At 39.9% G+C, this 27,769-nt stretch overlaps 1 protein-coding gene across 3 annotated transcripts in view; it reads left to right on the top strand.

Annotated features, from left to right (window-relative positions):
* Positions 1-27,769, top strand: part of LOC126174774 (tumor protein p63-regulated gene 1-like protein) — a 90,062-nt gene that overhangs the window by 43,677 nt on the left and 18,616 nt on the right. For all 3 annotated transcript variants that reach the window (XM_049921115.1, XM_049921117.1, XM_049921116.1), the window contains one exon: positions 22,157-22,290. In XM_049921115.1, coding sequence (XP_049777072.1) covers positions 22,157-22,290 — 134 coding nt within the window. The remainder of the gene's footprint in view (positions 1-22,156; positions 22,291-27,769) is intronic.

Genomic DNA, 27,769 nt, shown 5'->3' with positions numbered 1-27,769 from the left:
CTTTCTAGTGGTTTGTAGATTCTTCATTGACATTTTTATTTCGAGCTGTGTATGATAGGAACAAGCTGTTTATATTTTACTGTCTTCTTTGTCGTAGAAAATCTGATGATATCTTAAAAAGGTGAAATGCACCATTAAACAATAATTTTTGCAATGAAGACTGTTTTTCTTCAAAACATTTGTAGGTAATTTGAGGGTATATATGGTGTAACTCTGTAGATAGAGCTGCCACCTCTGCCAGCAGCAGTGGCTTTAATCCAACTGGACACAGAATCAAACTGAGCTAATATACGATTTCATCATTCTATGCTGTGTCCACTGTGGTAGCGTTCTTCAATCATAGTGCCAGGCGAATTTTGGCATGCCTGTCTCTCAGCAACCCATGATCTGATGTTTTTAATGGATGAGAAATCTGGAGAATGGCTGGCCAGGACATCATAGGCAATTTAGGATCTTGTGTTTCTTGTGCAAAGATGACGTCATGAAAACCCCGAAGATAGGGCACAGCCACTGGCCTTAATATATCTGCTGCTTAAATTACCAGCTGAGTGAACTGAAGGTGATTATGGCATGTATCCAATGGCATCCCACACCATCACACCAGGTTCTGGACCTATGTGGCAACAACAAATGCAGTCTGGTGGGATTTGCTCTCCTTGGAACCTAAACAAGTGGAGACATCCATCATGATGCTGTGAGCAGAACAATGATTTGTCTGAAAAGAGAACAGGATGCCACTCTTGTGCCCAGTGTTGTCATGGTTGTACCTCTGTCAGTAAGCGCCCCTCTGCAGCAATAATAGTCACTATGCTGATAGTTTGTAGTGCTCTAGATGCCATCACACTGCCCCTGTGGATACTTGTCAAGTTGCAAACACGTGCATTTCTTGAGTCAAGGTATGTGTCTTGGCCGTATGACCATGCATGGTCACAAAAGGTTGTTAAGATTCTGCGTGGTGTCAAGTATGGTGCTTCTAAAACCATTGAGTCCACTTCACATGACAGTGATGGGATCCCGATAAAAGCAAGCAGCAATATCGCAAGTATATGCAAGTATCCTGCCACTGTTGATAGATGTAGCTCCTCCTTACATAGGACATAACATGATCTTCTCACAAATAATCAACATTCAAATGCAATTCCTGAATGTCAGACTCATTGTGTAATCTATATTTAAAAAGAAAGATGATGAGACTTACCAAACAAAAGCGCTGGCAGGTCGATAGACACACAAACAAACACAAACATACAAACAAAATTCTAGCTTTCGCAACCAACGGTTGCCTCGTCAGGAAAGAGGGAAGGAGAGGGAAAGACAAAAGGATATGGGTTTTAAGGGAGAGGGTAAGGAGTCATTCCAATCCCGGGAGCGGAAAGACTTACCTTAGGGGGAAAAAAGGACAGGTATACACTCGCACACACACACATATCCATCCGCATATACACAGACACAAGCAGACATTTGAAAAATGTCTGCTTGTGTCTGTGTATATGCGGATGGATATGTGTGTGTGTGCGCGAGTGTATACCTGTCCTTTTTTCCCCCAAGGTAAGTCTTTCCGCTCCCGGGATTGGAATGACTCTTTACCCTCTCCCTTAAAACCCATATCCTTTTGTCTTTCCCTCTCCTTCCCTCTTTCCTGACGAGGCAACCGTTGGTTGCGAAAGCTAGAATTTTGTTTGTATGTTTGTGTTTGTTTGTGTGTCTATCGACCTGCCAGCGCTTTTGTTTGGTAAGTCTCATCATCTTTCTTTTTAAATATATTTTTCCCACGTGGAATGTTTCCCTCTATTATATTGATTGTGTAATCTTATATACAAAATGTAGATGATGTTACACATCTCTGCTGTGTCCAGTTGTACTGATATGCTAATCATTTACATATCCAAGCATGTTGTACACTCCTCAACATTTGTCGCATGCTCTTTTCAAGGTGTTAAGATTATAATGGCCATTGGTTTGCATTAATGAATGTAATAAACTTCAACATTGGATATGGTAGTGAAATAGGCTTTAGTTTTTTTTTTCCTTATGCCGTGCTTTGTGTGTATAGTCTTTATTACAAACTGAGCTTACTTATGTGAATGTGGATTACTGTTTTATTGTTTCTAGTAATTCCAAATAGTGATGGTAGTTTCGCTGCTTTTTCAAAATTTGATTCATTCAATTCATAGTGCATGCTCTGTAATTTATGTACTTTCACTGTTGAAAAAGAACTTTTAATTTGTTAGTCAGAAGTAACAACAATTTGTAGTATAGGAATTTTCATTGAACTGTTGATAGAAACAGGGAGAAAAAGTATGGTTGTTGCTGTATTTACACTCCAAATTTCTCTGCTGGTTGAGAAATCAACAAATTTTTCTGATCTATTCAGCCCTTCCTCTCTTTCTTCCCTTGTCAGAAGAAAACCTTAACTATTGAAAAATAGGTTTTTGGCCTTCCTGTTTTGATTTGTCTCTCTTTAGCCCTTCTAGAGCTGTCCTTGTTTTTGTTGTTGGTAAGTAGACAATGTTTTTGTACCTCCTGTGACCTTTACATTAGCTTTGTATATTTATGTTCTTAAATAAGTGAATTGCATTCAGAATAGACAATAAGGAATGCACCAATTCATAAATCTGATTATGCACAATAATGTTTTCACATTTTTCTTTGACTGTAAGGATGCAAAATTGACAACTGATTGAAATGCAGATATACTTTTCAGACTGTTACTACTATTATTTCTGATATCTACATACCTCTGTTCTATACTTGTACTTTCTAGGCCTTCCTTAGTAATGCAGGAAGGTTAGCACACAAGCGGTATGGTCAAGATTGGCTGACTGTAGGTTTGGATATTGTAACTGCCCATATTTGGGGGCTCATGAATACAATTCGTTTTCTCTTACTGTACAATCTGTGCATGTTTTAGGGCATATTGTAGGACACCGTGGCACGTCCAAAAATCCTCCTCAGTATATTTCTTTCATGTGATCTCAGTTTGTTTCCTCCCTGCTTTGTAATTGTCCATGTTGCTGAGCCATAAGTAATCACTGGGCATATCAGCATTTTGTAAAGCTGGCACTTAGTCCCTTGTTATAGAAGCTTGGATTTAAAATGTTGAAACATTCCAAAGTAGCATCGATTAGAAGCACTTATGCCAGCTGTAATTACAGTAAAGGTGGTGCCATTTGCTTCTATCTTGAGCCCAGATAGGTGGAACATTCCACTTGCTCAAATGTCATTCCATCAAGGGTTATCATGCGCTGTCAGGGTGGGTTAGTGCCATTATACATAAACTTCATCTTTCCTTCATAAATTCTCACACCCATCTTCTCTGCATTCAGTTTTAGAGCTGAAAATACATTTTGTAGATCTGTAAGTGTTCTGCTCATTAAATCCAAGTCATCTGCATATCCCAGAAATTGTACGGACTTATATCAGATAGTACCTCTTGTCTCACTACCTGATTCACGTACTCTTTTTCAAGTGCCAGGCTGAAATGTAGAGGCAGGAAAGCCCATCTCCTTGCCTTGGCCCAGTTCGGATGGGAAACTGAGGTGATAGCCTGGACTGCACTTGTATGGTACACTGAGGGCACTTTAGGGTGACATCTATTAAATGCACCAATTTTACAGGCACTCAAAATTCCTGCATTGCCTCATAATGTTTGGCCCAATTTTTTGTCTCACATGCATGTTTAAAGTCAGTGAAAAGATGATGCACTCCAACATTGAATTCATTGGTTTTTTCTACTATTTGTTGGAGAGTAAATATCTGGTTTACAGTTGACTTTTTTGGTCTGAACGTGCATTGATAGCTTCCAATAATGTCTTCCGCTATAGGTGAAAGTCTGCTAAACAGGATATTTGATAGCACTTTATGTATAATATTTAACAGTGTTATGGCTCTGTTGTTGCTGCATTCAAATAGATATCCTTTCTAATGCACCAGACACACTATCCCTACATTCCATTCTTCTGGTAACTCTTCCTTTTCCCAGATGAGGCACACAATCTTGTAGATCCTACGTTTTAGCTCAACTCCTCTGGCTTTCAATAGGTCATATGTTATATTATCAGTCCCTGGTGCTTTATTGTTCTTCAGTCGGGCAATTGCTTTGTTCACTTCTATGGCATTATCTTCTGGAGGGACTGGGATATCTTCAGTAGGGGACTCTGAAGCATCCAACAGTCCACTGAAATACTCTACCCAATGCTCCAATACCTCTTGATCATCAGTTAGTAGTGTCCCATTTTTACTTTTACACAGGTTGGTGCACTGCTTGAAAGCTCTTCTTTCACTATTAATGTTCTGATAAAATTTTGTTTTTCCAATTGTCTCCAGTTCTTCAATCTGATTTCTTTTCCATTCCCTTTTTTTTTTCTCCGATGCAGTTTCTTCTCTTCTTTCCTTTTATCTTGATAATTTCTTACTGCTAGATGAGTATATGATTTCTCAAGCATTTTCCTGTACACCAGATTTTTCTCCTGACTTATACTCTCACATTCTTCATCAAACCAGGAATTCCTCCGTTGTTTTCCTTCTTTCCCTAGTACTTCTGCTGCTGGCTTAATGACTGCGTCCCTACAAGCATTCCATTCCTGATCCAGATTTTCACTTACACTAGGGGTTTATAATGCAAGATTCTCAGCAACCTTCTCAGAGTATGTTTTAGAGATGTCTTCATTTTTTAGCTTCGATACCATACACTTACTTTGAGGTGTTCCTTTGACTTTTTTTTGTATTGGATATTCAAGCTTTTAGGTTTGCAATTACAATGTAGTAGTTTGAATCTACATTAACTCCTCTGATGTATGTACATCTAGTAAGTTTGAGGAATACCTCCCATCAATAATTACATGATCAGTTTGTTGAAGGTACACTGATCAGGGCTAAACCATGTTGTTTTATGAATTATTTTGTGTGGAAAACATAGTGGGACCTACAGCCATGTTATGTGACAGTGAGAACTGAATGACTCAGTAGCCACTGTCATTTGTATATTCATGGAGGCTGTGCTTTCATTTTGCTGGGAGATAATGGTCTTCTTTACAGATCTGTGCATTGAGGTCTCCAATAATTGTTTTAGTGTCATACGCAGGGCATCTGTCATAAATTCTCTTGAGGTTCTCAAAGAATGTGTCTTTATCTTGGTCATCTTATACTTCTGTGTGTGTTTGTACATTGATCAATGAGTAGTTTGAGAATCGAGCCTTAAATCTCGTATGTGAAATTCTAGGTGTTATTTCAGTGAATCCACTCACTAGGTGCTGTACCAAATTCATGGTGGCTCTCTGGACCATGGTAGAAAATTATCCAGCTTCCCATATCAAGCACTCTATGTCCAGTCCATCACAGTTCTTGTAGTGCAATTACGCCTGCCTTGGTTTTATCGAATTGATCTAGCGGCGACCTCAGGGCTCCCACCATGTATAGCGATTGTATGTTCCAGGTTCCAATAAAAACATTTTTATTTTATTTTTTTCATTTGCCATGTCATCGTCCGTAAAACTGTCCGGCTTCTTTACTTTGAGGTTTCTGAACAAGAATTTTTTTACAGAGAGGGGTTGTTAGCCGCTTGCCCAACCCCCAACTAAGAGGACCAGGATTTGTAGGAGGTTTACTCCTTTAGGGAAGCTGGCTTCGCTACACCTATAGATCCCTCCCTGCCCTATGTTGTGGGACACACTTTGTCTGGCTCCTTTGTCAAGCTTGGGTAACCCTGTCAGTAGTTACGCTACCGACGACCCAGCTCTTGACTTCATCAGAGCACCATCGGAGCATGCAAACCCTCCCGGCATTGAAGGTGCCTTCGATAAGGTGGTGTCCCCTGGGAGGGGACAAGCTCAACTATTATGCTAAATTCTTATCTCAGGCGGCCCACATTGCACAACCTTTCAATCAGTTGCATAAAAAGTGGGTCTCGTATACCTTGACCCCTGCATGCGACCTTTTGTCAAATTGAAAACTGTGTTGACATCCACACCCTGCCTCACTCCCTTTTCTTCCAACTGCCCATTTCTTGTGGCCACTGATGCATCCACCTATGGTATAGGAGCAGTCATTGCACAAAGGAATAGGGATGGTTCTGAACAGCCTATTGCATATGCATCCAAGAGCCTGACCCCAACACAGTGCAACTATTCACAGATAAAAAAGGAGGCCTTGGCAATAGTGTTTGCAGTGAAGAAATTTCATGTCTACCTTTTTGGGATACAGTTCTCTGTAATAATTTATCACAAGCCGTTGGTGGCATTATTTGTGCTGCGTGTCAGTCTCCCAGAATGAACAGCACAATGTCTCTAGTGCTGGTCATTGTTCCTCAGCACCTACAGTTATACTGACCGGTACAAGCTGACAGCCCAGCATTCTAGTGCTGATGCATCCATCTACCGACTGGATGGACCCTTCAACAGGAGGTCTTCTGCTTCCACATTGATGCTGAACATCAACATACATTGGGCGGTTTTCCCCTTTCTGCCAAGTGTGTTGCTGCTGCAACATGCCAAGACCCACCCTGTGACAGGTCCTTTGTTATGTAATCCATGACTGGCAACATTATCTCACTCGTAGTTTGATGACAGGGCTCTGCCTTTGGAGACAACTTTCTCACTGACTCTTGGTTGTGGATGGTGTCATCCTTTTGGATACTGATACATATGCACATTGAGTGGCTATTCTTACAGAATTACATCGCTGGGTTTTGAGTTTGTTCCATCGGGTTCATTGGGGCATGTCCAGTTTGAAGACGCTTGCATGCTACCATGTGTACTGGACAGGTATCAATGGCGACATCGAAAAAATGGTCCTTAGTTGCGCAGCATGCACCCGCCACCATGCAGCATCCCATCAGTCCTTTCCTCCTTGGCCTATCCTCGCCTCCCTTGGGACCACATCCATCTTGATTTTGCAGGCCTATTCTTGGGTTCTATGTGGTTACTTTGTGGATACTTATTCGGAGTACCCCTCTGTCATAAGCATGGCATCCACCATGACCAAGACCACCCTTACTGCCTTAGCCCAAGTTTTGGCCATTGAAGGGCTCTCTCGCACCTTGGCCTCTGACAATGGCCCACAATTCACGGCCTCTACCTTTGAGGACTTCTGTGCCACCAATGGCATCAAACACATTCGTAGCTCTCCGTTCCATTCCTCGAGTGGTGAAGTCTTGTCCAGTCTCGTCCAGACATGTAAGCAGCACATGGAGAAGGCTTTCGAATCCTCTGCCACTATGACAGCTTTTACTTTCTTTTTGAGGACTTATCGCACCACACTGATTAACAATCATAGCCCTGCAGCGCTCTTCCTTGGTCTCCAGCCTCAGACCTTGCTTCATCTGCTGTCACCGTTGCCATCGGAACCTTGCTTGCATCCCACAGATGTTACATCTCTGGCATGGCCATGCGGGCATGCTCCTAGGGGACTGCTGAGACTTGGTCGCCAGCAACAGTAGTGCCCAATCACAGGTGATGAGTTATGTTGGTCCACACACAGAAGGGGCTTGAGCACCATCACTATAATCAGCTTAGGCTGCAGACACGAGCATCCCCTTTGCAGCCCCTCTTCCACTGCCTTCTGGTGCCGATGTGCCACAATGACCAGAACCTTGGGCGGCTACTGTAGATGTCCCATTGCCACCCCACTCTGCCCTCTGGCTTTCTGTGGATCAGTGGTTCCCCTCGGAAATGCCCATCTCCAGCGATGTTCCGAGGGGCACCGCTGACTGCACGTTCTCCATACAGCCTACAGTCAATGCAACTGGACCTTCACAGGCACCTGCATTTCACCTTCCAGGGCATTTATGCCATTAAGCACCAGTTTTGAGGAGGAGGGAACAGGTATCAGGCCGCGTGGATGTTGAATGCCCACAAGTACAAATGGATCTCGATGGCCAATAGAGGGCAGTGTTGCCGCAGCACTGCATTCGCCTAGTGGTGCTCCACCATCTCACCATGTGAATACATCAGTCCATGGTGTCCCTTGCAGCCAGCATAAATACCATTCACTCAGTCATCTACTTCCTCTGATAGGTTTATTTTCTATCTCCTCCATACTACTGACTACTCACCAATGACGTTTTGTTTTTGGTTTTTCTCTCTGCTCTTGATTTGAATTGTGGTTGTACTTGATCTTTAGACAGCATTGTGTCAAAAGTTCGACGTACTTCGTTGTAGCGTAGATTTTGTTGCACTTATTGTGTCGGGTCCACCGTTCATCTGCCCTGTCGCCCTCTACAGCATGGGTTTAGTCCTGTCTGCAGGCGGTCTTCCTGCCTTGCCTTGTCATCATTTCTTGCCTGTTCACTGACGTGCAGAGGTATCCTTTGGCTCATAGATAATGCAGTAAGAAAGTCGCAAGTGTGACAATAAAATACAGACCATCTGTAATTAAAATCAGAAAATTCTAACGCTTTTGGCCCTACTATAACTAACAAAATTTAAAACAATATTGCAGTAGTTAATGTAATCTCAAGCGGAATAGCAGAAACCAGTAAATCCCCAATATTTTAAAGAATTGAATTCTCATGTATAAAACAGCTTCAAATGACTGATTAATATACAGTTGGGTTAATGTGTTAAATATTTGACTTTAAGCATGTAAGCAAGGAAAATGTTGTAGGAAAGTTCTTATAGAATGTCAGTACTTTTCAATTAAAGGAGACTACTCACCTAAAAGCAGCAACATGGAGTTGTCTTTATTATTATTTCTTTATTTATTTCTCTCTTTTGTGGGTGCTTATTGACAACTCAACACTTCTGCTTCTCAGTGAGTGTCTCCTTTTCTCCGAAAGTGCACATGAGCAAGAAAAAGTTTAAGAAAGGTTTCAAATTATGCTTGAAGTTTGTTGGAAGTCACTGTGTGCTCCCTTTATGAAACCCTTGCTGAATGTAGTTTATTTTCAGTAAGTGGTGCCCCACAGCTCATAGATATTTGAAAAGTGTCAGGATTATCATCTTGCACTGCTGAGAAAATCTGTACAGGGTGAGTCACCTAACGTTACCGCTGGATATATTTCGTAAACCACATCAAATACTGATGAACCAATTCCACAGACCGAACGTGAGGAGAGGGGCTAGTGTAATTGTTTAATACAAACCATACAAAAATGCACGGAAGTATGTTTTTTAACACAAACCTACGTTTTTTAAATAGAACCCCGTTAGTTTTGTTAGCACATCTGAACATATAAACAAATACATAATCAGTGCCGTTTGTTGCATTGTAAAATGTTAATTACATCCGGAGATATTGTAACTTAAAGTTGAAGCTTGAGTACCACTCCTCCGCTGTTCGATCATGTGTATCGGAGGGCACTGCAACACACATCGCGTTTCTACCGAATGATCTGCCAACGTTGCTCGAAAATGTCCCACTGGAAACGCGTCGACGTATGTGATATCAGCATGATGGTGCACCTGCACATTCCGCAATTAACACTAGGCTGACCTTTGACAGGATGTTGGACGGGCGTTTCATAGGACGTGGGGGACGCATAAATTGGCCAGCCCGTTCTCCTGATCTTACACCTGTGGACTTCTTTCTGTGGGGTACGTTAAAGGAGAATGTGTACCGTGATGTGCCTACAACCCCAGAGGATATAAACAACGTATTGTGACAGCCTGCGGCGACATTACACCAGATGTACTGCGGCGTGTACGACATTCATTACGCCAGAGATTGCAATTGTGTGCAGCAAATGATGGCCACCACATTGAACATCTATTGGCCTGACATGCCGGGACACACTCTATTCCACTACATCTATTGGCCTGACATGCCGGGACACACTCTATTCCACTACGTAATTGAAAACGGAAACCACGTGTGTACCTCACCCCTCATGGTAATGTACATGTGCGTCAGTGAAAAAGACCAATAAAAAGTTGTTAGCATGTGGACGCAATGTGCTGTTCCAGTCTCTTCTGTGCCTAAGGTCCATCACCGTTCCCTTTGGATCCCTACGTAATTTGGTGCTCTCCAATACACACGATCGAACAGCGGAGGAGTGGTACTCAAGCGTCAACTTTAGGTTACAATATCTCCGGTTGTAATTAAAATTTTACAATGGAACAAACGGCACTGATTACGTATTTGTTTATATGTTCAGATGTGCTAACAAAACTAACGGGGTTCCATTTAAAAGAAACGTAGGTTTGTGTTAAAAAACATACTTCCGTGCATTTTTGTATGGTTTTGTATTAAACAATTACACTAGCCCCTCTCCTCACGTTCGGTCTGTGGAAGCAGCTCGTCAGTATTTGATGTGGTTTACGAAATATATCCAGCGGTAACGTTAGGTGACTCACCCTGTATTTAAAGAATCAGTTTCTTTCATCTGATCATCATCAGGGTCCTGTACACCAAATTGAAACAAAACATAAATAGCATTACAAAGTTAAACTGCCACAGATCTGTTAACTGATGTAAATGTTAACAACAGCACATACATAATAAAATCTTACCCTTACATAAAACCATTTACAGCATCATATTAGGCAAATACTGATGTCAGATAATAATATCACTAATTTAGCACTGAAAATAAAAGTATGACATAAATGGTGATGTGACCCAATATCTAATATAATCTGAGAGTTTTGCACTCCATTTTAAACAAAAGCAAGTTTTTCATGCATCTCAGTGTTTCTGATGTCATATGTTGTGAACTATGTGTTGTACAGTGATAAAATATTGCATATACAGTCAGTGAAATATTTAAATATTGTCTGCAAACTATATTAAAAATAGAGTGGGTAGTGAATAAGTAATAAATTAAAACATCATGTGTGATGCTGAAGTTTTACCACATGAACAGTAAAATTGTAGTAGACAATAAACTTTTTTTTTTCTTCAACATTTTGTGTGTGTGTGTGTGTGTGTGTGTGTGTGTGTGTGTGTGTGTGGGGAGGGGGGGGGGGAGTGTTAGCGAGAAAAAGTTTCATAAAGATTTGAAATTAGTGTAAAGTTTGCTGGAAGTTGCTATGTGCTCTCATTCTCACACATTGTATAAAATGAAATGAAATGAGCATATGGCATTTTTGACTGAGAGACCCCGTCTGCTGTTATTCAGCCACCTAGTGCAAATCTTTTTTATTTGATGATGAATGAAGTCTATCTCCATACCATCAGTCATGCTACCTCTAGAAACACAGTTCTGTCTGTAATTATTGTCTTATTGTGTTAAACCTACAATAAGATTACAACTCTGGGTGAGTACACTATGACAGCATCTTAAATTTTCGAATTTGGACAATAATTACACGAAATATTGAAAATGAACTTTTTGTTGCTCCTGGAAGCCTTTAGACAGGCAGCCTGCAACTGGTAATGGTTCTAGGATAGTCGTTTGTTAGTGTAGATTGTTTTAAAAATAAATAGAAGGTATTCCACTGAAACTATTAAAGTATATGCACAAACATACTCACATTTTAACAGCGAAATATAAACATCTGCAAAGAGGTACGCAAATGTTAAGTGCCAGTAAATGTCTGTTCAAGATTATAGTGGTAGATACTAAAACTGAACAAAGACTGAAGAACAATGTTTTAATAGAATATTATGCATATGACACCAGAATTGACAGAGTTCTACAGTAATAGAAATTTCTGAGAAGAACTACATATTTGTTCTTGACACATTCTTCCAAAAGAAAGCAAATAAAAAAATGGATTTAGCAGGAAGCAAATGTAACAAAAAATGAAATCTCTAGTACTTTATCAAGCAATAAATAAATTTCATCAAAATGAAAATTTGCTTGTGAATGCTGTATTATTACAGAGAGGTAGAATGTTGTCTATTACAGAAAAACCCCATTTTTGCATTCCCACATTTTATATTTTCCCGCATTTTACGTTCATTTTTGTTGGGCCTAACAGAATTCCTATTCTCTGCATCGGTGCTTACCCAACATCAATGATTCCGTGTTACATTGCCCTCATTTTAAGTTTTCTTTGACAATATCACAACCTTTAACACTGACTTTCATACAGATTTCTGCAAAAAGTGCATTATATTCTTGCTAAAGTCAGCCTTGGAACAAAGCAGGAAAAGCAGACGGTATGCAAAGCTATTGATCTTGTAACATAGTGTTAGTGCGGTAAGTAAGACTTTCATTGTCTGCATATTAGGTCATGGCCGCTTATATTACAGGTTCACAGTGTTTGGAAGGGTGGGCAAATGTGCTGAGTCTCAGCCTTAATGATAATCACAATCTGATGATAGTGACTCTGACAGAACTCTTCCTTCAGCTTATTACGTTATATTACTACAGCTTTAATTAAATTTCTCAGTCATTTTATGAAAAACACCACTTTTGAAGACTTTCATGAATTGTTTTTTCTTCTAAGTGAAATACGCTCATCCATATTAGGTGCACAGTCTTAGGTTGGCACAACTTGATGTCAGACATAAACTTCCTCTCAAGATGCTCCCTAACATGATGTATTATCCAGGACATCCCTGAACTGAGTGACTGATGTATTATCCAGGACATCCCTGAACTGACTGTCTTGTTGGCAACCAGCCATAGATTTCATTCATACTATTCTCTTTTTACAAAGACTGCCAGCTTTAGTGTTTTAACCAATATTGTGTTACAAGTTTCATTTACTTAATTGGATAGATAAAAAATCTACTCACCAGATGGTGGCAGAATACACACATAAAAGACAGTTGTAATTGGCAAGCTTTCAGAACCAGTGGCTCCTTCATGCAGAAGGGTTGAAGGGGAAGGAGGAGGAGTGAAGGAAAAGGACTGAAGAGGTCTAGGAAATGGGATAGAATTCAGGAAAGTCACCCAGAACCACGGGTCAGGGGAGACTTAAGGTATGGGATGAGAAGGAAAGACTGATTGCTGGGGACTGCATCAGATGAGATTTGAAAACCTGAGAACTTAAAAGAGGAAGACAGGGTAATATGTAGACAGAGATTATTGCTTAAACATAATGCATGAGTTAATAAGAGTGAAAAGTTAAGTGCATTGTATGTAATGGAGGTGCTAGCGGGGTGGTGAAAAATAGATGGGGAAGACAATGGATGTAGAAAATTAAAACAGAGTGAAACAAAGAGTAGTTACAGTGAAGTAATGCTGAGATGGAAAAAAATAATGTAATTTAAGGCCAGTTGGGTGGGAAGAACCAAGGACATGTAGTGCTAGTTCCCACCTGTGGAGTTCTGAGAAATTGGTGACTTGGGGAAGAAACCAGATGACGTGTGTGATGAGACAGGCACCGAGGTCACGAATGTCATGTTGTAGAGCATTCTCTGCGGCAGGATATTGCAAGTTGCCAGTATACACCCTCTGTCTATGCCCATTCATTCTACTTGATAATTTGGTGGTAGTCCTGCTGATGTAGAAGGCTAAACAGTGTTTACATAACAGTTGGTATATGAGGTGTCGTTTCGCAGTTGGCTCTCCCTTTGATAGTATATGTTTTACCAGTTACAGGTCTATTATAGGTGGTGGTATGAGGGTGCAGAGGGCAAGTTTGCAGCAGAGACAGTCACAGGGATAGGAGCCATTATCCTATGAACCCTCCTACCACCACCTATGCCCTGTAACTGGCAAAACATATACTATCAAAGGGATAGCTACCAGTGAAACGATATGTCATATACCAACTGTTATGCAAACACTGTTCAGCCTTCTACATTGGCATGATTACCACCAAATTATCAATTAGGATGAATGGGCGTAGGCAGAGGGTGTATACCGGCAACTCGCAATATCCTCTTGCAGAGCATGCATTACAGCGTGACATTTGTGAGCTCGGCGCATGTTTCACTACGTGCGCCATCTGGATTCTTCCCCCAGAACTCAGCAGATGGGAACTAGCACAACAACATCTCCTTGGTTCTCGCAGCCCACCTGGCCTTAATTTAAATTAATTTCTTCCATCTCTGCATTTCTTCACTGTAACTACTCTTTGCTTCACTCTGTTTTAGTTTTCTACATCTTTCATTGCCTTTCTTGTCTGTTTTTACCATCCCCCTCCCACCTCTATTACGTACAATGCACTCTAGTAACTCGTGCGTGATGTTTAAGTAGTAATCTCTGTCTGCATATTACCCTGTCTTCCAACTTTAAGCTCTTAGGTTTTCAAATCTCATCCAATGCAGTCCCCAGCAATCAATCTTTCCTCCTCATCCCATACGGTAAGTCACCCCTGTCCCCGCAGTTCTGAGTGACTTTCCCGAAATCAACCCCTTTCCGTAGACCTCTCCGGTCCTTTTCCTTCTCCCCTCTTCCTTCCTGTTCAACCCGTCTGTCTGAAGAAGGAGCCACTGGCTCCGAAAGCTTGCAGATTACAACCGTCTTTTATGTGTGTGTTCTGCCGCTGCTTGATGAGTAGCTTTTTTATCTATCCAATTAAATAATTTTGTCAATAATTGATTGTTTTTGTTGTTCAGTTTCATTTACTGTAATTTTATCTCTCACATTAGAAAACTACATCTTTTTAATGTGGTTCGATGAAAGACTTTTGCTTCTGTGTTCTATTTACACCATTGGACATAATCAGAATGAAGAGGGAAACCTGCATGCGCATTTGTACATGTCAGCACTCGGGCAGTGCCTTTGTGATTATCACAAAGACAGTGGCTCCACACAAACGCACATTTCCTTCTCCATTCCGATTGTGTCCAGTGGTGTAAACAAAAAATGGAAGCAAAAGTCTTATGTGAAACCATACAAAAAAGATATTTGTGTTATAATGTGAGACTTAGTGTTGATAAACAATATAAAATTATGGTAAATTAAAGTTGTAACAAAATACTGATTAAAACACTAAAGTTGGCAGTCTTCATAAACAGAAAATGATAGGCACAAAGTCTACAGCTTGTTGTGTCTCCTGTGCTTTCTTGTATTTTACTCTTTCCTGTGTTTTATACTTTTTTGAGTCAGACTGCTCATAAGTATAAAAAGGTGGTTTTATTGACTACTTGCTTTCAGGAGATGACAATAAAAGAACTGCAGATAGAACAATTAAAAGTAGGAAAAAAACATTATACCCAGCTTTTGGAACTGTTAATTCCTTCTTCTGTGTGGAAAGATGCCTAGGTTGTGGTAGTCTTAAAGGAGGGATAGCTTACTCAGATCCCAGGTTGAGATGGATCCATGTATTGTGAGGAGGAGGGGAGATACAGGTGGAAGGGTAGCTTTCTCTGACACTTCCTCCTTTATCTTTGTTTGCTATCCTCTCTGACACCACCTAGCCAGACATTCTATTTCCTTTTAATATTAGAATAAATTAATTGTGCAGAATGTGAAAATTCTAAACCACTTTTGAATTGCACTTATCACGGACTTGTAAAGTGCATAGTAAAAATATATGCACAGATAGAAGGGAAGAAAAACTTGTAAGACAAGAAACAAAAATGGGTGTTATAAGAATGTATTGAAGCATAGTTTGGTCTACCAGATTACATCACACAACACTTTAAGCATCTTCAGAAATTAAGATTATCTGGACATAGACCAAAATAGTATTTACTTAAGAAACAGCAAAAGATGCTGTAATTGTAGTTCTATAAAGCAGGGAAACAAAGAATGAACATGTGTTACTGGAGGATAACAAGAATCACTTCAATGTGCTGATGGCACTGTACACTGTAGTGCAAATACATTTCAATGAATAATGGAAGAACTTAATAGAGCATATTTAAAAGTAGGTATGAAAGTAATTCTTCAGTTCTGAAAGTCATTAAACTAAGCCGAGATAATTTGTAATCCACACATCAAAAAGTAAACTCCAAAAACTAACAGCATAGTTACAGAATCAGCAGATGAATGGGAAAAGAAATAAACTGAAATGTAAAAATGGTTTGAAGTGCTTGTGACAAAATAAATATTTTTGAAAGAGTGTAATCTCAAGTAAATAACCAAAAGCCACAAAATGTCTCTTCAGTGCCTCTTTTTTGAAATGAGAGTGAACAGTGACTTTATCCAATTGTTTAGAATATTTCATTACTTCAGTGCTCTCTGTTGAACTATTTTAGTTGATTATATATTCCGCAATTATTTATCTGAGTATTTGTCATTTCAGAATCTACATCTACACTCTGCAAACCACCGTGAGGTGCATGGTGGAGGACATCTCCCATTGTACTAGTTATTAGGATTTCTTCCCATTCCATTTGCGCATGCAATAATTATTCTGATCATATATTCAAGATCCCTGCGTGAGCGACACATAGGAGATTGTAGTATATTCCTAGAGTCATCATTTAAAGCTGGTTCTTGAAACTTTCCTAATAGACTTTCTCGAGATAGTTTACATGTGTCTTCAGTAGTCCACCAGTTCAGTTCGTACCTCTGTGCACTCACCCATGGATTAAACAAACCTGTGACCATTTGTGCTGCCCTTCTCTGTTTTCTTTCAATATCCCCTGTTAGTCCTATTTTGTACAGGACCCACACATTTGAGCAATATTCTAGGATGGGTGGCAAGAGTGATTTGTAAGCATTCTCCTTTGTAGACTGATTGCATTTCCCCAGTATTCTATCAATAAACTGAAGTCTGCCACCTGCTTTAACCACGACTGGGCCTACATGATCATTCCATTTCATGTCCCTACGAAGTGTTATACCCAGGTATTTGTATGAGTTGGCCGATACCAACAGTGACTCTTTGATATTAGAGTCATAGGATACAATGTTTTTATTTTTTATTTTGTAGGAGCAGTTTTACATTTCTGAACATTGAGAGCAAGTTGCCAGTCTTTGCACCACTTTGAAATCTTTTTAAGATCTGAGATAATATTTATGCAGCTTCGTTCAGATAGTACTTAATTATAGATAACTGCATCATCTGCAAAAAGCCTGGTGTCACTATTAATACTGTCTGCAAGATCAGTAATGTACAACATGAAAGTAATGGTCCCAACACATTTCCCTAAGACACATCTGAAGTTACTTACAGCTAACATGCTTTGTCCTCCCTACCAAAAAGTTCTCTGTCTTGTCGCAAATTTCACTTGATACTCCATATGATTGTATTTTTGACAATAAGCGTAGGTGTGGTACTGAGTCAAATGCTTTTCGAAAATCAAGAAATACTGCATCTACTTGACTGCAGGAAAGTGTGAGTTAGTTTTCACAAGAATGATGTTTTTGGAATCTCTGCTGGTTGGGATTGAGGAGGTTGTTCTGTTCAAGAGACCTCATGAAGTTTGAGCACAGAATATGTTATACAACAAATAGATGTCAAGGCTATGGGATGGTAGTTTCGTGAATCACTTCTGCTATCCTTGTGGACAGGTGTGACTTGTGCTTTTCTCCAAGAACTGGGCACCGTTTTTTGTTCGAGGTATCTACGATAGAGTATAGTTATAAGAGGGGCTAACTCAGCTGCAAATTCAGTATAGAATCTGATAGGGATTCCATAAGGCCTTGGAGTTTTGTACAACTTTAATGATTTCAGCAGTTTCTCAACCCACTGACACTAACCCTTAGTTCATCCAACTTTTCAGTGGTACGAGGATTAAATCAGGGCAATTCTCTTGGGTTTTCCTTTATAAAGGAACATTTAAGAACAGAGTTAAGCATCTCAGCTTTTGCTTTGCTACCCTCAGTTTCAGTTCCTGCCTCATTCACTAGGGACTAGACACTAACTTTGGTGCCACTAACAGTCTTCACATAATGTTTGAAAGTACAGTCTTCTTTAGTGAAACAGTTTCAAAATCTGAATTCAGAATTTTGACCATCCCTGTGTTCATCCTCAATTTCAGTGCTGGTGTAATAACTGAGTGACAATTAAATATCTTAAGTCCATTTCCTGACTTTGTATCAGATCAGAATGTCTTAAGATATTTCATCAGGTTGGCAAATAGAAATTTGACTTTTGAATTTTTTAAAGTCAAGACCAACAAGTCATAATCGATCATACAATGTAGGCTTTCACGGCCGGTGGTGTCTTCAGTTAAAACTTCCGGGCTGAGAGGTCGTGGTCGATGTATAAAATTTCCACCTAACGTTTTGTCTCTATCTGCGGGAGACATCTTCTGAAGTCATTCGGCTGCTGCCACTGAGGCTCCAGGTACTCTCGCATTTATAGGGCACATAGAGGACACGACCATTTGTCACGTGATCCTGACGTTATGCCTATCTTTGGAAGGCGTCATCATTCTCGATTAAGAGTAATCGATTGTCATTCTGCTGGCGCAGTGTTGACATCCATATTTTGTCCAACTTTAAAACTTTGTCTTTTCTAATAAAATTATTATGGTGTTTGTGAATCTCTATTGCTTCTCTATACATGTGGGCATGATAATGGAATGTTCATGCTATAACGCTTGTCACATTAAATTTAATTTCGTGGTTCCCATCTCAAAAAACATGCTCAGCAATGGCCGATGAGAACCACGAAATTAAATTTAATGAGACAAGCGTTTGAGCATGAATATTCCATTATCATGCGCACATGTATAGAGAAGCAATAGAGATTCACAAACACCATAATAATTTTAAAAGAAAAGATGAAGTTTTAAAGTTGGGCAAAATATGGATGTCAACATTGCACCAGCAGAATGACAATTGATTACTCTTAATCAAGAATGATGACGCCTTCCAAAGATAGGCATAATGTCGGTATCACGTGAAGAATGGTGGTGCCCTCTATGCGCTCTATAAATGCAAGAGTACCTGGAGCCTCAGTGGCAGTAGCTGGACGACTTCAGAAGATGTCTCCTGCAGATGGAAACGAAACGTTATGTGGAAATTTTATACTTCGACCACGGCCTCTCAGCCCGGAAGTTTTAACTGAAGATGTCTTACTTGATTTTATGTTTCTCAGTTTGGCTTTGTTCAGCATTTGCTTGTCAAGTAAACTTTAATTATTATGAATCTCTGTTTGCTTTCATTGCAGCTATAGGACTTTGCTATTTAACTACATTGGGTCTTTCCCAACCCTTGTTACTCTGGTATGTATCTGTCTAAATTTCATTGTACATCACTCATGAATTTACCCATTGATACTCAACATTTTAAGCCCCAGAAATGAATGTTTAATACTGACTATGTACTTGCTGTTTGTTTCTTGTCGCAATTGCTAAACAGAAATATTTTAAGGTCCCCTTTAACTCCTGTGGGCATTGATACTGTAGAGTCTCGCGGCCAATGCTTCTCTCCTCACTGTCTACTGCACATGAAGGAAGAATGGACAGAAGAGCTGTGTGATGAGGTTAATATGAGTCACTTAGTCAGCTGATTATGAAGAAGGTCTGATGGAGGAAACTACTGTTCTCTTTTGATAAACTTGTGTTGTTGTAAGCTCTGCATGTGCATTGATAGCAAGAGGGAGATGGAAGGAATATTATACGTCACCTACACAGATGGCTCTGTCTACCTAAAGCTGTTGTTCTTCCTGTGGAAACCATGACACATTAGCAAATGGATGTCATGTAACTTAAAATGTGTTTCTTGAAGGGAAAAGAAGAGGTGCCAATTATGTGTCATTCTGCTCTCCTGACCTCACAAACACTGTTCATTGTTGACAATTTTTCACTTCGGTGATCAGTGCCTGAAAGAAAGTTGTGCAGATGAGTATTTAGCCTGGGAAACTAAACTTTGCAAAGCTGTCTGTTTTGAATGTAAGAGACTGGTGGTACTGCATCACTAGAGAGATCCTCCTTTCTGGTAATACATCGATGTAGAAGTCCTCAGACTGTGTAGCAGGCAGCCTGTTTTCTGGTCGACTGAGGAGTGCCACTGTGGGATCAGAGATAAGTATTTGTGGCTTTGTGAGTATTCAGTTGTGTAACATCTGTTGAGCTCACTCAGACTGTGCAAAGAAGATTAATATTTTAATAAACAATACTTCCAGTATTCTCCGCAACTCGTGGTCTCGCGGTAACGTTCTTGCTTCCCGAGCACGGGGTCCTGGGTTCGATTCCCGGCGGGGTAAGGGATTTTTCCTGCCTCGAGATGACTGGGTGTTGTTGTGTCGTCTTCATCATCATCATTCATCCCCATTACGGTCGGAGGAAGGCAATGGCAAACCACCTCCACTAGGACCTTGCCTAGTAAGGCAGCGTGGGTCTCCCGTGTCGCTCCCCTACGCTCTGTAAAGGAGTATGGGACTCATCATCATCATCACTTCCAGTATTATCACTAGTTGCCTTTAATCCACCCCATTGGAAAAAATTTCTCTCGCCATTGCTCTATCAAACACAGAACAAAGTATGGTACTGATAAGGGATTCAGTATGCGCAATTTTTCCCAAAATTGTTTCAAGACATCGGCATGGCTAGGTTGCCTGAAGAACCCTTTGCAGGTTGAGGACTGAAGTGGAGAGATTCAATTCCAGGGTAATTAAATGGGATGTACTATTTCCAGGAATCTGAGAGCCCATTTTCAGAACACTAAACTGGTAAAATGAAGGAGTAATACTTGTTTAATGGAACACATCTGAACCACCTTGATTTTGTGGAGGGCAATGTACACTTTGCCTTAAGTGCCCATAAACAACAAATAGAACAACTTAAAATAGCAGGTTTCTGTGTAAATATAAATGAAAATAAGGAAAAAACTTTATAATAAGACTGAAATAATTTACGATGGCTATGTCAGAAAGAAAATAACTCAAATTAACAACTGAGTAATAGAGCCAGTTGATAACAACTGAATGGATGACAAATGAAACAAACAGAAGGTTGAAAGTGATTGAGGCTATTTTGAGAAAGTAAGTAGATTTTTCAAAGTGAAGATTATGGTGTGCCCAACATGGTAAGTTTATAGTTAGTGTTTTTTGCTTGACTAGTGGTAATGAGACCTGTGCTTGTAATACAGAAATATTGAAAAACTGAGAGATACACAGTGGAAAAATGAGAAGATGCTTGTTAGAAATTACCAGAAGAGACAGGAAAACAAATGAAGTTGAAAGAAGAGCAACATATTTTGCATTACTGAGAAAGAGGGGGGAGAGTATCATGGGCACAATACAGGATTTGGGGGTGGACATCATTAAAACCAAGGTGTTCCTCATTGTGGCGGGATCTTCTTGCGAAATTTCAATCACCAACTTTCTCCTCTGCAAGCAAAAATATTTCATTGACACTGGCCTACATAGGGATAAACAATCATGATAACAAAAAAGGGAAACCAGAGTGCACTTGGAAAGATATGGGTGTTCATTTTTTCTGCGCACTGGTTGAGAATGGAACAACAGAGAATTACTGTTAAAGTAGCTCGATGAACCCTTTGCCAGACACGTAAGTGTAATTTGCATTGTATCGATGTAGATGTGAGAAGTATCAGCAAATACTGTGGAGTGGAAGATGTGATTATGATGAAAATTAAGTGGACTTGAGTGAGATAAATAGCCACCAGATGGGTGTTAGTTGGACCTACAAATTTGTTTCCCCCCATATTCGAAGAAATAAGGCAAAACCTAGACTGTGTCCTGATGGGACAAGATGTAGAATGTGTCCTGACGAGAATGACATTGAGATAAGATGCAAGAGTGGTATAGATTTGTGTATTTGTGTCTTTAATTGCATGGAAAAGTCTAAAGGTAGCATGTATCTACCAGTGAATGTTCCATGACTGGTGGTGGTGGGGGTGTTAATAATGATCATCTTATTTTAGTTTTTCAGGGTTGCGAAATCTGAACTGAACTACAGTGTCCTGCAAATATCCCAAAGCTATTAGAACTGTTGCATTACTTCTGTTCTATTCTGTCAGTAAGCTAATAAATGACTTTTGCCACAGTATTGATTAAATGTCTCAAATCAAGGCAACCTGTGCAACACTGTGTTGCCTTGTTGACTTGTAAGAAATGGATTTAATAAATAGTGGGCATACTGAATAACCTTTGTTTTGGAAGTATATAACTTAATTTTGTTGACCTGTACTGTAGGCACTAGTATATTATTAATAATTAATATTACTTGCATTTAACTGTCAGCATTCCATGATATGTAGTTGACCAGATAAATGTAATGAATGAATTTTTTTGCTTATTTAAGGAACTTTAAATTTAGTTAGTGCAATTTCAGATTTTATGCAAATTAATTTTTAATTACAGTAGAACATGGCAGTGAAGTCAACCAATGTTATTTTGAATTAAGATCATTCTGTAATACAATATGTTGTCAGTACCTTCACATGTGTTGTATTTAAGACTATTATGTGGAAAGAAGCTTCTGTATGAGTCCAATAGTTAACATTAAATTTCAGGTCACGCAATGTACGTGGATTACGTGCAATGTGGAATCGAGGGGAACCATTAACTTTTACCAAGAGATGGAATCCATTTAATAGTGATATACCTTTTACAACATATACATCTCACCCACTTCTGTGGCACAAAGGTAAGTTTAATATAGACTATACTTTGTCAGTATGGTTCATGTATGTGTGTCGCATAGCTTTCAGTGATTCTCAAAACCCCTATACAAAGTGAACATCATGCTTGTTCACTCAGTTTCAAAGTATGGAACCACTTTAACTTCAGGAAACTCAGATTTTTAAAGTGTTGCTGATGTAATACTTTCGTGTTTGTTACAATGGCATTTACTTTCATGGTCATTTGGTGCCTATGAACTACATTCAGGGTTGCCACAAGTTCTGGAAATCAGGGTAATCAGGGAATTTCAAACATATCAGGGAAATATCAGAAAAATTTGAAAAAAATAAAAAAATAAAAACACTGGAAACACCTCATTTTTGTCTCAGTAGATGAAATGGTTTGTCTACGGAGATGTCACGCATCGTCGCTAGCTGGGCACAGCTGAGTACATGCAATGCTTCCCTACTCCCTCATTCTTACTGCTTCTCCCCTCCCTACCACTCCCCTCAGCTTGGAGTCAGTGCTGCCACCACTTCATGCAGCTAGCCTAGTGGCTGCCAATGAGAAGTGGTTTGTTTGGATCTGATTCTCAGAGGTCGTTGAAGCAGTGGCTGGAGGTGGAGGTCATGTGTGCATGAGTTATGTCCGAATGATTGTGTGAATGTGTGTGCACTCGCATATTCTGACAAAGGCTATGGCCAAAAATTTAGTTGTGAGCGTGTGTCTTTTCTATGTGCCTGTCTATGGCTCAGTGATGATTTACGGTGAGTTGCTACCTATCCTCACTAGTATTGGTTCTCAGAGTATTTGTGCAAGTAATCTGTTGCATGGATTGATTACTACGGTCTCATTTCATCAACATGTTGTCCATGACAAGTGAACAGCTGGCCACATGAGCTGACTTTCATGATGGGCCAAAACCGTATGCCATTGCTGTGGTTACCTCCAACAGATTGGGCCCACTAATGTGTGGGCCCTGCCTGTAGGATCTAGTCTCAGCGATCTGCCCACAGGCCAGGACTGTTTGTTTGTGGCGTAATGCAGCAGATTTTTGTGGTTTATCCATGGACCCCAGTACTGTGGTGCTTCTTGGCAGACCAGAGGCCCCGGGTGTTGGATTTCAGGAATTGCAACTGTCTCACCACAACTACATTGTACAGTGCGACATTTTATAGATATTTTATTTATTCTAGTACATTTTGGCACTTCGAAAGTAGTTTATATGTTGGAAAGTGTGGACGATAAGAAGAAGAAAATTGTCACCATCACTGGCGCTTTGAACGTACATAGCATTCAAACTGCCAGTGACTGCCACAATTTTTTTCATGTATTTCTTGAAAGAAAAATCACACAACACCTGTAAAATAATAGACATAACACAGTGGGCCCCCCATGAACCATGGACTTTGCCATTGGTGGGCAGGCTTGCATGCCTCAGTGATCCAGATAGCCGTACCATAAGTGCAACCACAATGGCAGTGTATCTGTTGAGAGGCCAGACAAATGTGTGGTTCCTGAAGAGCGGCAGCAGCCTTTTCGGTAGCAGCAGGTGCAACAGTCTGGGTGATTGACTGATCTGGCCTTGTAATATTAATCAAAACAGCCTTGCCTGAGCTAGTACTGTGAACAGCTGAAAGCATGGGGAAACTACCACCATAATTTTTCCCAAGGGCATGCAGTTTACTGTGTGGTTCAATGATGATGGCAACCTCTTGGGTAAAATATTCCGGAGGTAAAATAGTCGCCCATTCGGATCTCCGGGTGGGGACTACTCAGGTGGACATCGTTACCAGGAGAAACAAAACTGGCATTCTACGGATCGGAGCATGGAATATGAGATCCCTTAATCATGCATGTAGATTAGAAAACTTAAAAAGGGAAATGGACAGGTTAAAGTTAGATACAGTGGGAATTAGGGATGTTTGATGGCAGGAGAAACAAGACTTCTGGTCTGGTGAATATAAGGTTATAAATACAAAATGAAATACAGGTAATGCAGGAGTAGGTTTAATAATGAATAAAAAAATAGGAACATGGATAACCTACTACGAACAGCATATGAACGCATTATTGTAGCAAAATTAGACTCGAAGCCCACACCTACCACAGTAGTACAAGTTTATATGCCAACTAGCTCTGCAGATGATGATGAGATTGAAAAAATGTATGGTGAGATAAAAGAAATTATCCAGATGGTTAAGGGAGATGATAATTTAATGGGGGACTGGAATTCGATTGTAGAAAACGGAAGAGAAGGAAAAGTAGTAGGTGAATATGAACTGGGCTCAAGGAATGGAAGAAGAAGCCACCCAGTAGAATTTTGCACAAAGCAGAGCTTAATCATAGCTAACACTTGGTTTAAGAATCGTGAAAGAAGGCTGTGCACATGGAAGGAACATGGAGATACTGGAAGGTTTCACATGGAGTATATAATGGTAAGACAGAGATTTAGGAACCAGGTTTTAAATTGTAAGACATTTCTAGAGGCAGATGTTGACTCTGACCACAATTTTTTGGTTATGGACTGTAGATTAAAACTGAAGAAATTGCAAAAAGGTAGAAATATAAGGAGATGGGACCTGGATAAACTGAAAGAACCAGAGGTTGTAGAAAGATTCGTAGGGAGCGTTAGGGAACAATTGACAAGATCAGGGGAAAGGAATACAGTAGAAGTATAATGGGTAGCTTGGAGAGATGCAATAGAAAAGATAGCAGAGGATCAAGTAGGTAAAAAGATGAGGGCTAGTAGAAATCCTTGGGTAACAGAAAAGATGTTGAACTTAATTGATGAAAGGAGAAAATATAAAAATGAAGTAAATGAAGTAGGCAAAAAGGAATACAATTGTCTCAACAGTGAGATCAACAGGAAGTGCAAAACAGCTAAGTAGGAATGGCTAGAGGAGAAATGTAAGGATGTAGAAGCATATATCACTAGGGATGAGATAGATGCTCCATACAGGAAAATTAAAGAGACCTTTGGAGAAAAGAGAACCACCTGTATGAATATGAAGATCTCAGAGGGAAAACCAGTACTAAGTGAAGAAGGGAATGCAGAAAGGCGGTATAAACATATAGAGGGTCTATACAAGGGAGATGTACTTAAGGGCAATGTAATGGAAATGGAATAGGACATAGATGAAAATGATGTGGGAGATATGATACTGTGTGAAGAATTTGACAGAGCACTGAAAGACCTAAGTGGAAACAAGGCTCTGGGAGTAGACAGCATTCCATTAGAACTACTGATAGCCCTAGAAAAGCCAGCCATGTCAAAATTCTCCCATTGGTGAGCAAGATATATGAGATTGGTGAACTACCCTCAGACTTCAAGAAGAATATAATAGTTCCAATCCCAAAGAAAGCAGGTGCTGACAGATGTGAGAATTAACAATCTATCAGTTTAATAAGTCACGATTGCAAAATACTAACACGAAATCTATACAGACGAATGGAAAAACTGGTAGAAGCCAACCTCGGGGGAAGATCAGTTTCGATTCCTTAGAAATGTAGGAATACGCGAGGCAATTCTAACCCTACGACTTTTCTTAGGAGACAGGTTAAGGAAAGACAAACATACATTTATAGCAATTGTAGACTTAGAGAAAGCATTTGGCAGTGTTAACTGGAATACCCTTTTTCAAGTTCTGAAGGTGGCAGGAGTAAAATATAGGGAGTGAAAGGCTATTTATAATTTGCGCAGAACCATAGGACAGTTATAAGAGTCAAAGGGCACAAAAGGGAAGCAGTGGTTGGGAAGGGAGTGAGACAGTGTTTTAGCCTATCCCTGATGTTGTTCAGTCTGTATATGGAGCAAGCAGTAAAGGAACCAAAAGACAAAACTGGAGTAGGAATTAAAATCCAGGGAGAAGAAATAAAAACCTTGAGGTTTGCCGGAGACAATGTAATTCTGTCAGAGACAGCAAAGGACTTGGAAGAGCTGTTGAACAGAATGGACAGTGTCTTGAAAGGAGTGTATAAGATGAACATCAGCAAAAGCAAAAGAAGAATACTGGAATGTATCAGTTGATGCCGATTAAATCAGTTGATGCCGAGGGAATTAGATGAGGAAATGAAACACTTAAGGTAGTGAGTGAGTTTTCCTACTTGGGATGCAAAATAACTGATGATGGTCTAAGTAGAGAGGATATAAAATGTAGACTGGCTATGGCAAGGAAAGTGTCTCTGAAGAATAGTTCTGTGATTGATACACTGCTGTAGGTGATGTGTGCACAACTAGCAAGCAAGCAAGATACAAATTTCAGAGTATCTGGGCAGTCAGCATCAAATATTCAGTGATGAGGATGAAGATCTGGGGAACAAATGGAAGAAATTCAAAGGCATCGTGCAATATGCCCTAGACAAGCATGCTCCGAGTAAGGTCTTGATGGGAAAGACCCACCATGGTGCAACAGCCTTGTTAGAAAACTGCTCCATAAACAAAGAGAACTTTTGTATCGGATTCAAGAGAAGTAAAAACCTACCTGACAAACAAAATCTGAACAAAGCAAAAATGAGCGTATGGAGAGCAATGAGAGAAGCGTTCAACGATTGTGAAATTAAAACTTTGTCAACCAATCTGAGTAAAAACCGTAAGTGGCTTTGGTTGTATGTAAAATCAATAAATGTGTCAAAACCATCTATTCATTCACTCAGTGACCATACTGGCACCGAAACAGAAGACAACAGAGATAAGGCCAAAATACAGACTTTCGTCTTCTGAAATTGCTTCACCGCATAAGATCGTAACACAGTCCCTCCTTTCAGTCATTGTGTGAACATTGAAATGGCAGATATTGAGATAGCCAATTGCGGAATAGAAAAACAACTACAATCACTTGGTAATGGTAAGACGTCAGGACCAGATAAAATACCTATAAGATTCTACAAAGATTATGCAAAATAACTTGCTCCCCTTCTAGCAGTAATTTATCATAGATTGCCTCAGCATTAATGGGTCCCTAATGACTGGAAGAAAGCGCAGGTCATTCCCATTGCTAAGTAGGTGCACACAATTATAGACCTGTCTCGTTCACATCAGTTTGATGTAGAATTATGGAACATGTTTTATGCTAAAAATTGTGATGTTTTTGGAGAATATAAATCTCCTCTATAAAAATCAAAGTGGATTCCGCAAACAGAGAGCCTGCGAAACTCAGCTCACTCTGTTCCTCCATCAGATCCACAGTGCCATGGACAACAGCACTTAGGTTGAACTCGTGTTCCTTGACTCCATGAAGGCATTTTGTAGCAGTTTGCCTACTTTGTTTTCTTCGTTTGTTGTCCTCTGTGTCAACGTACTGGCTGCTACACTGGCTGAAAAATGGGTTGTGGAAGTACAACTACTGCCTGCTGTAAATGATGTAACCAACAGATGCACATTTGTATTTCGCTGTCTTTTACTTTCACTGTTCACAACCCCCCCCCCCACCGTATTACACAGTTATATGGCCAATGTGCTATTGTTTTAACTTTTCATAAGCCTCATTAATAGGTTTTAGGCA

This window comes from Schistocerca cancellata, chromosome 3 (assembly GCF_023864275.1).
Source record: "Schistocerca cancellata isolate TAMUIC-IGC-003103 chromosome 3, iqSchCanc2.1, whole genome shotgun sequence".
In the NCBI taxonomy this organism is placed as follows: domain Eukaryota; kingdom Metazoa; phylum Arthropoda; class Insecta; order Orthoptera; family Acrididae; genus Schistocerca; species Schistocerca cancellata.
The sequence above is the reverse complement of the archived record's forward strand: the minus strand, read 5'-3'. Positions and strand labels throughout refer to the sequence as shown.